The 12,952-nt window shown below is 51.7% G+C and overlaps 6 protein-coding genes across 6 annotated transcripts; 3 read left to right on the top strand and 3 right to left on the bottom strand.

Annotated features, from left to right (window-relative positions):
- Positions 1-296: 296 nt before the first annotated feature.
- Positions 297-575, bottom strand: N7462_006971 (uncharacterized protein; the record flags this gene model as incomplete). The annotated part of the gene is made up of 1 exon (XM_057078689.1): positions 297-575. One exon carries the CDS (start codon positions 573-575, stop codon positions 297-299), a length of 279 nt encoding a protein of 92 aa, XP_056931359.1.
- Positions 576-1,726: 1,151 nt separating this feature from the next.
- N7462_006970 (uncharacterized protein) lies at positions 1,727-3,141 on the top strand (the record flags this gene model as incomplete). Its single annotated transcript, XM_057078688.1, has 2 exons — positions 1,727-2,096; positions 2,141-3,141. The coding sequence occupies 2 exons, from the start codon at positions 1,727-1,729 to the stop codon at positions 3,139-3,141; spliced, it is 1,371 nt and encodes a 456-aa protein (XP_056931358.1).
- A 499-nt stretch (positions 3,142-3,640) lies between these two features.
- Positions 3,641-3,896, bottom strand: N7462_006969 (uncharacterized protein; the record flags this gene model as incomplete). Its single annotated transcript, XM_057078687.1, is given in 2 exon segments — positions 3,641-3,730; positions 3,744-3,896. The coding sequence occupies 2 exon segments, from the start codon at positions 3,894-3,896 to the stop codon at positions 3,641-3,643; spliced, it is 243 nt and encodes an 80-aa protein (XP_056931357.1).
- Positions 3,897-4,407: 511 nt separating this feature from the next.
- On the top strand, positions 4,408-7,074 carry N7462_006968 (PSP1 family protein; the record flags this gene model as incomplete). The annotated part of the gene is made up of 4 exons (XM_057078686.1): positions 4,408-5,562; positions 5,598-5,790; positions 5,851-6,472; positions 6,540-7,074. The coding sequence occupies 4 exons, from the start codon at positions 4,408-4,410 to the stop codon at positions 7,072-7,074; spliced, it is 2,505 nt and encodes an 834-aa protein (XP_056931356.1).
- Positions 7,075-8,785: 1,711 nt separating this feature from the next.
- On the top strand, positions 8,786-9,715 carry N7462_006967 (uncharacterized protein; the record flags this gene model as incomplete). Its single annotated transcript, XM_057078685.1, has 1 exon — positions 8,786-9,715. The coding sequence occupies one exon, from the start codon at positions 8,786-8,788 to the stop codon at positions 9,713-9,715; it is 930 nt and encodes a 309-aa protein (XP_056931355.1).
- Positions 9,716-11,329: 1,614 nt separating this feature from the next.
- On the bottom strand, positions 11,330-12,634 carry N7462_006966 (TLC domain-containing protein; the record flags this gene model as incomplete). Its single annotated transcript, XM_057078684.1, has 2 exons — positions 11,330-12,058; positions 12,155-12,634. The coding sequence occupies 2 exons, from the start codon at positions 12,632-12,634 to the stop codon at positions 11,330-11,332; spliced, it is 1,209 nt and encodes a 402-aa protein (XP_056931354.1).
- Positions 12,635-12,952: the final 318 nt, after the last annotated feature.

Genomic DNA, 12,952 nt, shown 5'->3' with positions numbered 1-12,952 from the left:
ACTTAAAAAAAACCTACCTGGGTCCCGGTTAGCTCTCCGAGCCCTTTTTGTTTTTTTTTTTTTTTTTTCCCGAATCCACAATCGATATCTACCTCTAAACGTTTTTCTTTTCTCTACTACCCAGTGAAGACCTCCAGCCCTGGAGTGAGATAGCATGTCGAATCCCACTACTGGAGTTCCATTGCCAGTCATCAATGCAAACCTATCAGGAATGAGCGAAGGGTCATGACAAATAGAGAACCATACGCGGGCGTCTTAGAATTTCTAGAAGTACTTTTTAGGAACAGGCCCCTCCCTCACCCAACACCTACCAGCTGCTGCCAATTTTGCCACCATCGGGCCTCGAGGTCGATGAAGGGAGCGAAGGCACAGTCCTCTCGATCAGTACGACGGAGGTTGGACAGGCGACAATCAGGCCGGAAGCTCGGGGCGCGGATTGATTCGCGCAGTCCCGCGTAGCAGGAAACAAGGGCGGGCGCGGTGAAATTTAGGTTGGGGCTGAGGGCAGCGCTTGAGTTCACCTCGCTCGCACTTGTATGACGGACGAGGTGGGACGAAGGGGAGAGGGGGGGCATTTTGGACCGTTGAGAGCGAAGCAGCAGCTAAGATTGACTCCAGGAATTGACTCTCTAGGTATTAATTGTACCGGTATAGGTAGAATTCGGGGATATGTATGTAATCCTCAACCCAGTCCTTCTCACGAGGGCGAGTATTGGACCGTGTGCTTTTAGGAGGAGGGGGGGGGGGGGGGAGGGTCGTGGCGAGGGAGCTCTCCCCGCAAAATCCAAAGCAAATCATCTCAAAGGATCGGCCCCTCTCTGGGGAAAAGGAGGGGGCAGCCGGGGGAAGACGAACAAGCCTCATTGGGCTGAGCCCCTCCACAGCTGTCCCGTGAACAGTGCCCGCGTCATTCTGGAGGTATTGCCGACTTTTCACTGGCAGGAAAGCAGGAAGGCCCGGCCCTCGTGCAGATGATGATAGAGTAGGGATGTAAGCAGGAAATAGGTCGGGGCAGACGGATCTGGGGTTAATGAGTCGAAATGAGGGAGCAGGTATGGGGGATGGCAATCAATTCATGATCATTATCCGAGGTAGGGGGTAGAACCCCCCGCAACGTATACACGTAGGCCTGCATGGAGAGGTGTATAGGTATAGGGGTATATACCGGGGGGACGTGTGTGTGTATGTGTGTGTGTGCGCGACCCGGCTCATTGACCATGCGGGATAGAAAAACCGAGAGAGGGAAGGAGGGGACATCGAGATTGGTCCGGCCGATGCAAGGATCTTGCCTCATGTACCCCCCCCCCCCCCAAAACAAGGTCCCGTACGTAGTGAACTAAATTTGATGATGCTTGTCGGTCTATGATCGCCGCGAGATCTGGTGGCATGTATGCTCGAGAAGGTAATGGGATACCAATAGCGGGGAGTGTCTACCCTACTCGTGGTGATAGATGGGTAGATGCGGATGCATCGCGGATATGGTCTTTCGACACTCGCGTACCCTCCTTCGTACATCTGGGAACCGCGAAGAAAAGACTCGTACAGAGAAATCTTGGCATCATCATACGGATCCAGCAGAGCCAGCCCAATCAGACAGCTGTCGAATAATTGCCCCTCCTGCGGGCTGACAGGGGCTGCATGGGGTTTCGCTTTGACATGGGCCTTGGGACATGGGGGCTGCAGGGCGGCTTTAACGCCGTCTCGCTTTGCCCAGTGAAACCCCCAGATGATCGTCGGCTGTGGCCTCCTCAACCCCAGAGACCCGCCCGTCCCAGGCTCCGCTGCAGGCCTTAGTGGCTCCGGGGACACGGCCTGGGCCTATGGAGCGCCCTGGATGGCGATGGGTGTGGTTGGATCTGGAGAAATCGTCTCGGTCTCGCGTTCCAGCATCAGGGGCTTCGAGATCCCCACGAGGTGGACTTTTTTGAGGGGGATCTCAATTCCATTGTTGCTCATGAGAACTTCCAGGTCTCTTGTGTCATTTCCTCTGGCCGACTCGGGGGACTCGGGGATTTCTCGCGGAAGCGTGGGGCGGCCGAGGGGAGGGGGAACGGTAGACGTCGATCGCCCTGGAATGCTCGTTCTCTATCCTCCGTGTCCGTTCGTGTCGAATATAGAGGGGTCTTGCGTTGAAGGGTAGCGGAGTCTCGCGTAGGCTGGCAGAGCTCCTGTCTGCGGGAGAAGGAAGATGGTCCGTGTCCCCTGAACCTGAACATCTTCTTTCGGGGCGACGTTGCCAAATCCGTGGTTTTCCCACCCCCCATTTTCCCCCATTTTGACGGGCACTTGACCGGCCATTTGCACTACGGGCAATCAACGACCCCCGTCCGAGACCACGGACCGTTCGACGTCCTTTCGTATCATCGTATCATCGTACCATTGTACCATTGTACCATCATACCATCATACCCATCATACCATTTTCCTATCCATACTATCCTACTATCGTGCCATCAGAACCCACTTGGTACACAGCTGTACCCATCGCGTCCTCTTGTCCTCCGCCGTACGGCCGTACCAGCTTTCCAGCTTCCCAGCTTCCCAGCTTCCCTGCCCCAGTTACCACCTTACCCCCCGTACACTTTTACCACCTTACACTTTACCACTTTACCACTTTACCACTTTACCACTTTTACCACTTTACCCCAGTTCCACGGACTCTGGGATCGCTCCTGCTCTCCCCCGCCTTACCCTTCCTACTTCTACGACCACGACTCTCTTCTTCCCTTCTCCTTCTCCCCTCTTCCACCTCGTGCCATCCATTCCCCCTTCCCGCGGAATCGTCTCGGTTCTTTTCTGTTCTTGCTTCGCTTACCTTTCATCCTCCCACACCATGAGCCGCCCTTGAAGGGTCTCGGTTGCTCCACAACGTCATCCGTGGTCACGCTACCAAAGCTCCCCTCACGCCTTTCCGAGCGCATTCGCTCATCTCCACCGGTGGCGATCAATCAATCATCGATAGAGCAAAGAGCAAAAGACACACGAAGCACAAGAGATAAGGCAGAGACCAACGCGACCTCCATTCAGCGACGGCGCATTTCTCTCCTCCCCTCTCCGTCTCCCTCTCACCCTGCCCCCCGGTCGCTGCTGGTGACCACCCGGCCTCCCCCACCCCCCTGCTGCTACTCGCGCACCAACTAAGTCGGTTCGCTCACTGCGCCGCCTCCAATCGACCTCGACGCGGTCGCTTCGCCGGACCATTCACTCCCCCCTCCGGAACCTCCCCCCCCCTCCTCCTGGAGACAATTCTTGCAAAGGAGTCGACGATACTTGACGAGACCCACGAAACCCACGCTGGCGCATCGATTCTGTGATAGATATTCCCCGACGTGAGAGACCGAAATATCCTTAGAGTGGTGAGTCGCGCAGGATCTGGACCTCCCATCATCCCCAATCCGTGTCCGCCGCCTGTCCCTGAATGCGCCCGGCTCACACATCAGGGGGAAACCGCGTCGCCTGCGACAGATACCATTACGATCACGGCTCCTTTCCTTGTCTCCTTTCATTCTCTGCGTTTCTTCCATTTCCCTCGGCGTCAGGCGGCCTCCCCCCGCAGCCGCGGATCGAGGTAGACTCATACTAGATTGATTATCTTGCCAGGTACGTGTTCGAGAAGTCGGTGTGGCACATATGCCAAGTTTCACTTGTCGCCTTGTCTTACTGCATGCGCCGCATGCTGCGCTGCGGCGCGAATCGATGACTCTGGCTTCTTTGTCCCCGAAAAGCGATTCTGCCCGACGTACCCTACCCTTTGTCTCTTGCTTTTTGATCTTCATCCGACTCGCCGTGTTCAGACTCTCGTGTCGTGTTTGTGTACCGTCGCCGGTCCAATTGAAACCGTCCGCTGCGCTCGCACGTTGGAGAGCTGGAGAGTCGGAGATTCCCCGCTTTGACATGATGAGCCTCATCATGTCACTTAACACGTGCCTCTTGCCCATCCAATTAATTCTCCACGATATCAATTTTCTTCTGAGCATCATTTCTCCATCACTCTGTCTTCATTCTATTCTATTTTTTTTCTCTTTGACGATCATGACCAGGCGATGACTGACATTCTTGTTCATCCAGTGTTGTTGCACATAGCACATCCATCCAGCCTTTCACATCGTGTCTTCATAAGATCGAGATTGGCTTTTATTCTCCAACCTCATCGAGCGCGTGGAACAAAGACCGGTGCTTTGTCGCGTGTGTTTGACTTGGCATGATAGGTGCCGATACGGTATAGGCTTCTTACCAGTGACCTTACTACCATTCAAGTCTCCCCTATTACAGTTCGTCCTACCCTGACGCTTTGCCCCATCCTCCCTTCCCCTAACACTGGCCTCGCCTCTTTAGCCCCGCGCGTTGTGTGTGATTCTGTGAGAGGTTCGAAGCTAACGGAAATGCCAGTATTTCCCACCAGATATCATGGCTGCGCCATTCAATAAACAAGCACAGGCCAGCACGCCGCCGGTCTCGGGAGCCACCGCATCTGCCAGACTAGAGAGGGGTCATCCTGGAGTGCGCCGCTCGACACCCGATTCCGAGGCACTGGCTTCATCCGACGATGACGGCGATCATGTCCCTCTCACCCAGACCATTACTGCGCCCGCGACTAAGCCTGTACGACGGACCTCATGGCTGAATGAAGTGCCTCTCGCCGTCCAGCGAAAGCACTCTCTACCTGGTGGTCCTCTCTCTTCTGCACCCTCAAATCCCGCGAGCCCCTCGACCGATCAAGCACCATGGGCGTCGAGCACCAGCCCCGGCCTCAGCGGCTCCTTCAATTGGAACCAACCTGGAGGGAGCACCTTTCCATGGGGCACGGGCATCTGGAACACCGAGTCTCGTAAGGAACCTCCGTCACGACTTTCCGAAATCGTGCCTTCTCCAACCATGACCAACCCCCCGCCAGTCAGCGGCTCCCTCGGAGAGGAAATGCTCAGCCCGATCACTCGCACTATCTCTGGCGAATCAGCCATCCCTTTCTCGATCCCGCTTCACCCGACTCCCAAAACATACCGCTCCCAGTCCTATTCCGTCGGGCAGATGGACCCTGAGTTCCTTGGCATGATGGCAAACAAGGCCGGGCCGGGAGCTCAATACCCCGGTGGTCGTTCTCGTGGTCCAGGCCAGATGTCCTCCGTTCAGCCTCGTGCTTCACGGCCAAGTGTGCTGGGTGAATTGGGGCATGATCCGGCCATGCTTGGTCGTGTTCGAGAAGACGACGATGGTGATGAAAGTCCCAGTGGCTCCGACGATCTCAACTATTCCGCTAGCCAGGCAAGACAAATTGAGCAGCTCGCTCGTGAAAATGCAATGCTACGCCAGGCTGCCGCAGGCCAGATGGATAATCGATTCCGGGATCGTGCCTCTTCCTCCGCATCTGTTGCCGGTGGCGTTCACTCGCTGCATCGGATCCGAGGCAGCGTTCCGGAGGAAGATCTCGCAGTCGAGGATTTGGGAGAATTACGGGACATCCAGGGTTACGGCAACATGCGCGGCAACCCACGACGGCGCTTCTCGGAACATTCCGCCAATTTGGAGCAGCAATTCTCTTCATTCGCTCCTCCTTGGAAAACCGTGCGCTCGAGAACGTTCGCAAGGCTCATTGGCAGACCTCTCTCGGCTTCGGAGGTGTCGCGGATATTCCTCAGAGCCGTCGCCATTCATTCGCCGATATTCCCATGCGTCATACGTCTGTCGGCTCGGTTGACTCTCATGTAACTGTAACACCTCGCGCTGGTCTTGCAGAACGTGATGATGGGTATGGAAATATCAACGACTATTCTAACCCGTCGATGCAATCTCGTGAGTAATCTCTATTAATAGACCCCTTATGTTTATGAAACTGATCCCTTGTCATTAAAGAATCTTATTACTCCCGTGAACAGACTTTGCGGGGTGATGGATCCTCTGGGGTTCCCACTTCACTCAATCAATACGCTATGTCTGGCGCTTATGGCCGTCAGCCTCCAGCCTTGTCTCATGCCCATCAGAACCAGCTGTTGTATATTGTGACATTTAAATGTCACCGCGCCGATGTGTTCTATATCCAGGAAGATACCGGTCTTCAAGTAAAAGCAGGAGATCTCGTCATCGTCGAGGCGGACCGAGGAACCGATCTGGGCACTGTTCAACATGCAAATGTGTCACTCCAGAAAGCGCGAGAGCTCAAACAGCAATATGCAGAGGAACATTACAAATGGCTCATGATGTTCTCTCGTCAAGGACAACTTGAGGGCTCCAACGTCGGTGGCGGTGCGGGTATGAATGCTCGCAGTGCCACTGGTGGCATGGGTCCCCATGCGCACGGCGTACAAGAGACCACCACAGACATCAAACCCAAACTCATCAAGCGCCTTGCACAAAACCACGAGATTCTCACTCTGCGCGATAAAGAAGGCAATGAGGCTAAAGCAAAGCGAGTCTGTCAGCAAAAAGTAGCCGAGCATCGGCTGAATATGGAAATCCTGGATGCCGAGTTCCAAATGTAGGTTGAAGTTTGCGATACGTCGAGGAAATTTTCCAAGAGTGATTTCTAATTAATATTGAATTAGGGATTGGAAGAAGCTCACCTTCTACTATTTTGCCGATTCCTATATCAACTTCAACTCCTTGGTCACGGATCTGTTCAAGATATACAAGACCCGGATCTGGATGTCTGCAATCAACCCTGCCTCCTTCGTGACACCCCCCGCAGCTGGTCTTCCCGGACCACCCAGCGGCATCACGAACCCGCTTTACAATCAAGATGCTCCGCATACTGATCGCCGTCATCAGCATGACGGCCGAGCACCCTATAGCGGTGCTCGGGACACGGTTGAGACTGGGCGTGAGGCAATGGCCAATCCAGTGGGCATGCTTCGTTCGGCATTTACCGACTCGTACCAACAATTTGCACAGCCGTCCCACCAGGTTGAGGCTGCACAAGCAGATGCTTTCGCGCCTTACTCCCCTACCAGTTTTGGCCCCCTGGAGACTGGCTTTTCTGACTATCCTGGTGGTAGTGCCGGCTCTAACGGAGCAGCTCGGATCCATCCTGCCCAGAACGAGTGGGTTGGCCGCTTCCAGGGTCTTTCGCTTAATTCCTGAATGACCTCTCTTTCACCTTAATTCTCCTCCCCCGCTTTACTCTCTGTACAATTCGTCACTATCCGACTCTTCACTACACCTCGAACTCCGTCTCCTCTTTTTTCATTGTTCCCCGGCCTTTTGACCAAAGGATCTTCGCCCTCCTAGACCTGCTCGATATTTGATTTTTCCCCTATCTCTTGTTTGTTCGTTTCCTGATTTACTGCCTGCTATCCCCAGAACCGTCACGTTTCTTTTTTCCTATTCCTTTTTTGCGAAAGAATGTTCCCTTGTCTTATTTTTCCCCCTTTCAGGCTGTTATTCAAAATTATGCCCCTGGTCATGTCTGCTACCTCTGCGTTGAACTCTCTTCGTTCTGTTTTTTATCCATTCTCTTCACCCCACATTTGCCCATATCCCCCTGTACTACTCAGCCGCCTCTGCTCTTGTTCAAGCTAGAATCCATACCCTGGGTCTGTTATAGACAGACCGCACATTCGTTACGTTACGTCACGCTTCTTATTCTAATAGACTTGAGGCAGAGCAAAGATCCCTACCTCGAATGACCAGACTGTGTGAATAATTCAAGACTGTTTTTGCGCAAGCGTTTGCGTCTGTGCATGGTTTATCTCATTGGCTGACTGCCGCTTCTCTTAACTGACTAGTTGTTTGTCCTCTTCTCTCGTTAAGAATTATGCTTGATTGATCCTTTTTCAAATGGCCCTTACACGCAACGAAAGATTCAACCAATGTGAGATTTCTCTTGGTCTATTGTGGTTCTATACTTTCTGTTTTTTTTTCTTCTGCTCTTATTAGTTCTTTTCACAAATTGCTTCTTTTTCAAGTGCTATATGGTAAAATCATGCTGCCTGTAATCTCTTCTTACAATTTGACTCGAGCGTTACTGTTACTGTGCGTGCTCTTTTGTTTCCTGTTCTTGACAGAAATGGGAAAGAGGAGTCCAGTCTGCTGCTGTGCATGGCGTGCGATTCAAGTCTGTCCTTTTTTTCCCCTTGTTTTGCTTACTACATGTAGGTTGATTTGACTCGGATTTTGTCATACAAATTGTAGTAGAAGGGCAAGCAAGATTCGCGGTTTCAAAAGTGGAAGACAGACCGAAAACAGGCTTTTGTCAATAAGCAAGGGTGTGGGAAACCGAGTTCTGTTATAAATTGTATATCTGGTTATTTAATTTTTGTTAACAGGGACAACTTCGCAGCTATATATACCACATAATGTCTGGTGGGTAGGGCTTTCCTATCCTGGCCGTCTTCGCTTCCATGAATGTGTTCAGGCTCAGAGATGACAAGGTACTGCCGGCTTCTGGTCCCCGTGAGCGGCCTGGGAAAAACTGGTTAGATCGGTTTTCGGCTTGCAAATCGTATGCGATTCGGCTTTTTGGCAGCCGTCCACTCAATTTTCATGGTATCCTTGGCGCCCAATGAAAACCGTAGCCACAGATCATGATGGAGGAAATGTTGATCTGTTGTCGAAGTATGATTTGTCGCCAGGAATGGATCGCCCAAACAAATAAAGAACCCTCCGGGGTAGACACTAGACAGTCTAGAATTCCATGGCTCGGGATCTCCACAGACGTCATAAATATCCTCAACGCGATGACATATACGACCGGGACATTCATAGGACCCTATAAGTTTTCTGGACATGCGGTTGTGGCTGATTTCAATTTGAAATGCGCAATGTGTCAATAAGTGACACTTGAGTCCCAATCATGGTCTCTCCTATTATATCGTCCAAAGACGCAATCAGCGAAGCCCCCAATCATGATAGATCAATCTCTTCGTCACAACCAGGACAGGATTTAAACCACGTTGGCAAAGAGGAAAATCCCATGCCAAGTGGCGATAAAGTGGAACTAACCGAAGCTGCCTGTTATGACAAGCTCGGATACAGCTTTCCCGTCTGGAGGAAATGGATGATTCTCTGCGTGATGTTCTGCATCCAGATATCCATCAATCTCAATGCAAGTCTATACGCCAACGCTGTGCTGAAGATTTCCGAGAAGCACAATGTCAGCGAACAAGTTGCGAGGATTCCCCAGTTAACCTTTCTCTGCGCTTACGCGTTCGGATGCGAACTCTGGGCGCCGTGGAGCGAGGAGCTTGGGCGCTGGCCCACACAACAACTCAGTCTATTTCTCGTCAATATATGGCAATTGCCCTGTGCCTTTGCACCCAACTTCGCGACTTATGTCGTGGTTCGTCTGCTTGGGGGGTTGAGCACGGCAGGAGGTTCAGTGACCCTGGGCGTCATTGCAGATATGTGGGAGCCTGATGATCAAGAATATGCCGTTGCGTTCCTTGTGTTATCATCTGTCGGAGGATCAGTCGTTGGAGCTGTCGTCGGTGGTTTTGTGGAAGTACGGCAGCCACTAGCTTGGATCTTCTGGGTTCAGCTCATCGCCGGTGGCTCAGTTCAGTTGATGCATTTCATATTGGTCCCGGAAACCAGAGCTACCATCATCCTTGACAGGGAAGCAAAAAAGAGACGCAAAGCGGGCGAATCGAATATCTGGGGACCGCACGAGCTCCACGGCTTTTCTCTCTCCGCGAGAGATATGGACGGTTTGGATTCGACCGTTTCATATGCTTTTCACCGAGCCTATTGTGATGTGGCTTTCCCTCTTGAGTGGATTCAGTGATTCGTTAATCTTTACATTTCTTCAAGGGTTCCAACTAGTTTATAAGCAGTGGGGGTTTGGGACGATTCAAATTAGCCTCGCTTTTATCCCGTAAGCGACATCGCATTCGCTCTTTCTTATTAACTCTCATACTTTCCACGGTCCAGGTTCATACTGATAGCGGACCGCTACTCTAGTTTACTTGTCGGTTATTTTCTGGCTTATCTCTCCTTCCTGCCATCCATTCATATGTTCAGACGGAGGCGGCAAAAATTCGGGTCAGAGTCGGTTCTTCCAGAAGCACGGCTCTGGTGGCTATTATACGGTATCATTTGACAAACGTTGATTAGGCCAGAAGCAAATTCTTATTCACTGTACAGTGATACCATGTCTACCGATTGGCCTTTTTGGATTTGCCTGGACAAGTTTTGGGCCACCTCATGTTCCTTGGATTGCTCCTATGATTTTCACAGCGGTGATAGGAATCGGAAATGTAAGAGTCCCAATACTGCATCTTACATATCCCAGCCGACACATATTGTGATACAGTACTCGATATATCAATCTTCAATCGATTATACCGTTGCCGCCTACGGTGAGTATGCAGCGTCTGCGACGGGAGGAAATGACTTCGCACGCGATTTCCTTTCAGGCATAGCAGCTATGTATTCGACCCCGATGTTTCAAAATATCGGTCCGACCCATTCTTATGAATATGCCTCGACTATCCTTGCGTGCATTTCGGTTTTGGTTACCGTTCCAATTTATTTCTTTTACCGGAACGGCCCTGCTATTCGTGAGAGGTCTCCCTTCGCCAAGAAAATGATGGAGCGGATGAAAGAGCGGCAAGCGAGTCAATCTCACCATGAAAAGAGACCACAGGTGATTGATAGCCATGTGGAAGATGTTCGGGATGATATCAGTGATGTATAAACTGTTGAGTGCCTTGTACAATATCGATGTCTTCTCAGGTGTTCGAATGTTGTTGGTTTCTCAAGCGCGTAGACAAAACACTTGAATTGACTAATGCTTGAGCTAACTATGAAGAAGCTACATCGTGACAATTGCAGTAGAAAAAAGAGAGAAATTGTTTTTGCTCGGTAGACTCGTCAGGGGATACTCATTCGGTAGTTTAAAATGGAAGTGATTTTACAGTGAAGATCTTGATACGGGTGTAGGGAATGAACGAAATGGATAGAGCTAGGTTTAAGGTTTGTGCAGTCTATGTATACTGAATGAGGTACATGTATTCGGCCTAAGCGATCCCAGGATGATCCGTCTGTTCATCCATCAACCCGCGTGACATAATAGCATGAAGACAGACTGAAAGGTACGTGTATACGGGATTTTAGCTGGGTCTTCCATGCCAAGGCCACTGAGAGAAGAGGTTATAGGAAGCGATGAGATAATCATACAAGGCAAAAGGATATATGTATTCAGCATGTAAAATGACAATTACACCAACTCAGATCCAAAATGATGCACTGCAGCACAATAATAGACAGAATGAGCGATACCTACACAAAAGTGATGTCCAAACCCGGTTTCAAGCAGATGCAACCAAAGCCAACCAAAGCTGCCCCGCTGTCTTGAGACTCTCGTTCGTCTCTTTCCATCCATCGCCAAGTCTAACTCTCATGCACTAGGCAGAGGCACCTTAGATATCAACTCCGCTCTCCGCCGGCGTAGTTCCTCGCCAATGTTGCCATCAATCGCCGAAGAGATCTGCTCCGATGTTAGCGGGAGCTCGCCACGCAAGACGGCACTCTCCTCCTGCTCCAGTTTGGCAGCAGCCTCCAGAATAATCTCTTGGGCAATCTCTTCAAGGTTTTCTGCTTTCTCATCAGTCTTCTTGTCACTGGCTCCGGAACCGGCCGCAGGACCACGGAAGCGCTTGAGAACGGTCTCGACCATTTTGGAGAACCAGAAATAGTTCAGGAAATTCAGGATCAGGTTTGAGGCGACATAGGTCGCGATCAACCAGGTAGGAACACCGGCGGCGGTGTGGTCCTTGAAGAGAGCGATCTCAGCATTCGCACGTGCGCAGGCCTCGTCGATGCACATGCCTCCGTCGCGAATTTGGAAGACATTCGCGCTAATGTCAACGGGACCCTGCAGAGGAGATGAAGACGCGGACCACGTTTGCTGCAGAGCAAACCACATATCCCTGTAAACTACCACGGTTTGCCAAGTTCCCCAAACAAGGCGGCAGCAGAAAAAGACCGAGAGGAGGGCCATGCCGTTATACCACTGGGCGCGGCTGCCGGTCATGTTGACTTTGTCAAGGAACCAGTGAATATTGAGGAAGGGGCTAGAGAGCTCGTAGAGAATGAAAACCGGCGCATAGTAGTTGAGGAAGGGTCTCTGTAGATCCGAAGCAAGTGTCAACAATCTAATCTCGATAACCAGAAACGGATCGGCGCCGTATATCGAGAAAAAAAAACAAACAAGAGAACTTACGAAGCCCAGACTGAATACCCACAGCGCACTGACTGCATGGAAGAGCATGCCGATGCCAAACATCTGCAGATGGACCGCGCTCACAATCAGATCATAAATAAAGTACCCGACAGCCAAGGCTTGAATTAAGCCGCAGCCGCCGGTGTACCCGAATACGCGCTCGCCGGACGACATCGAGCTTCGCTCTTTATCAACGAACATGACCCATAGTGCGAGGACATTTATGAGAACACTCTGGATCAAAGATACCACATGGATATCCCAGTTCAGCTTGGTGCGGGCACTGAGAGCGGGATAGGAGCGGGGAAACAAGATCGGCGACAGCCACGGGGAAATGACCGAGTGGATGAACTGGTAAAAGATGAAGGCGCCAATGACTTCATGAATATGTTCAGTGAGAGTCGGACTGTTGAATTTGAGGGCATAGGGCTTGATAAAGTCCTGTAGCCAGGCGGGAGGGGGTCCCAGAGGGTCGAGCATTGTCGGCGCGTACCTCGACGACCAGCTCTTATCACCCGCTGTGGGGAGCTCGGGGTCGGGGTCGAAGGTAGTGGTGGGTATCTATACCGGGGACGCAAAGTCTTGTTCCCGATCTACCATCAAGCTGTCCAGTGCACCGGCCAGCCTCCTTTTGTATCGAAAGGGGGCTTCAGGCGCAACAGCTGAGAGACTAAGAAGAGGACGGAGTGAAGCTCCGGAGCAGGCGGCCTCGGCAGCGCCTGAGGCAGCGAGATCTGTTGGGAGATCACCTGACCTCCTTCCTATCGGGGCAGGTGACCACACCACATGCCAACCTGG

Source organism: Penicillium macrosclerotiorum (assembly GCF_028827735.1).
Source record: "Penicillium macrosclerotiorum strain IBT 26536 chromosome Unknown utg000007l_segment0_segment0, whole genome shotgun sequence".
NCBI lineage: Eukaryota > Fungi > Ascomycota > Eurotiomycetes > Eurotiales > Aspergillaceae > Penicillium > Penicillium macrosclerotiorum.
The sequence above is the reverse complement of the archived record's forward strand: the minus strand, read 5'-3'. Positions and strand labels throughout refer to the sequence as shown.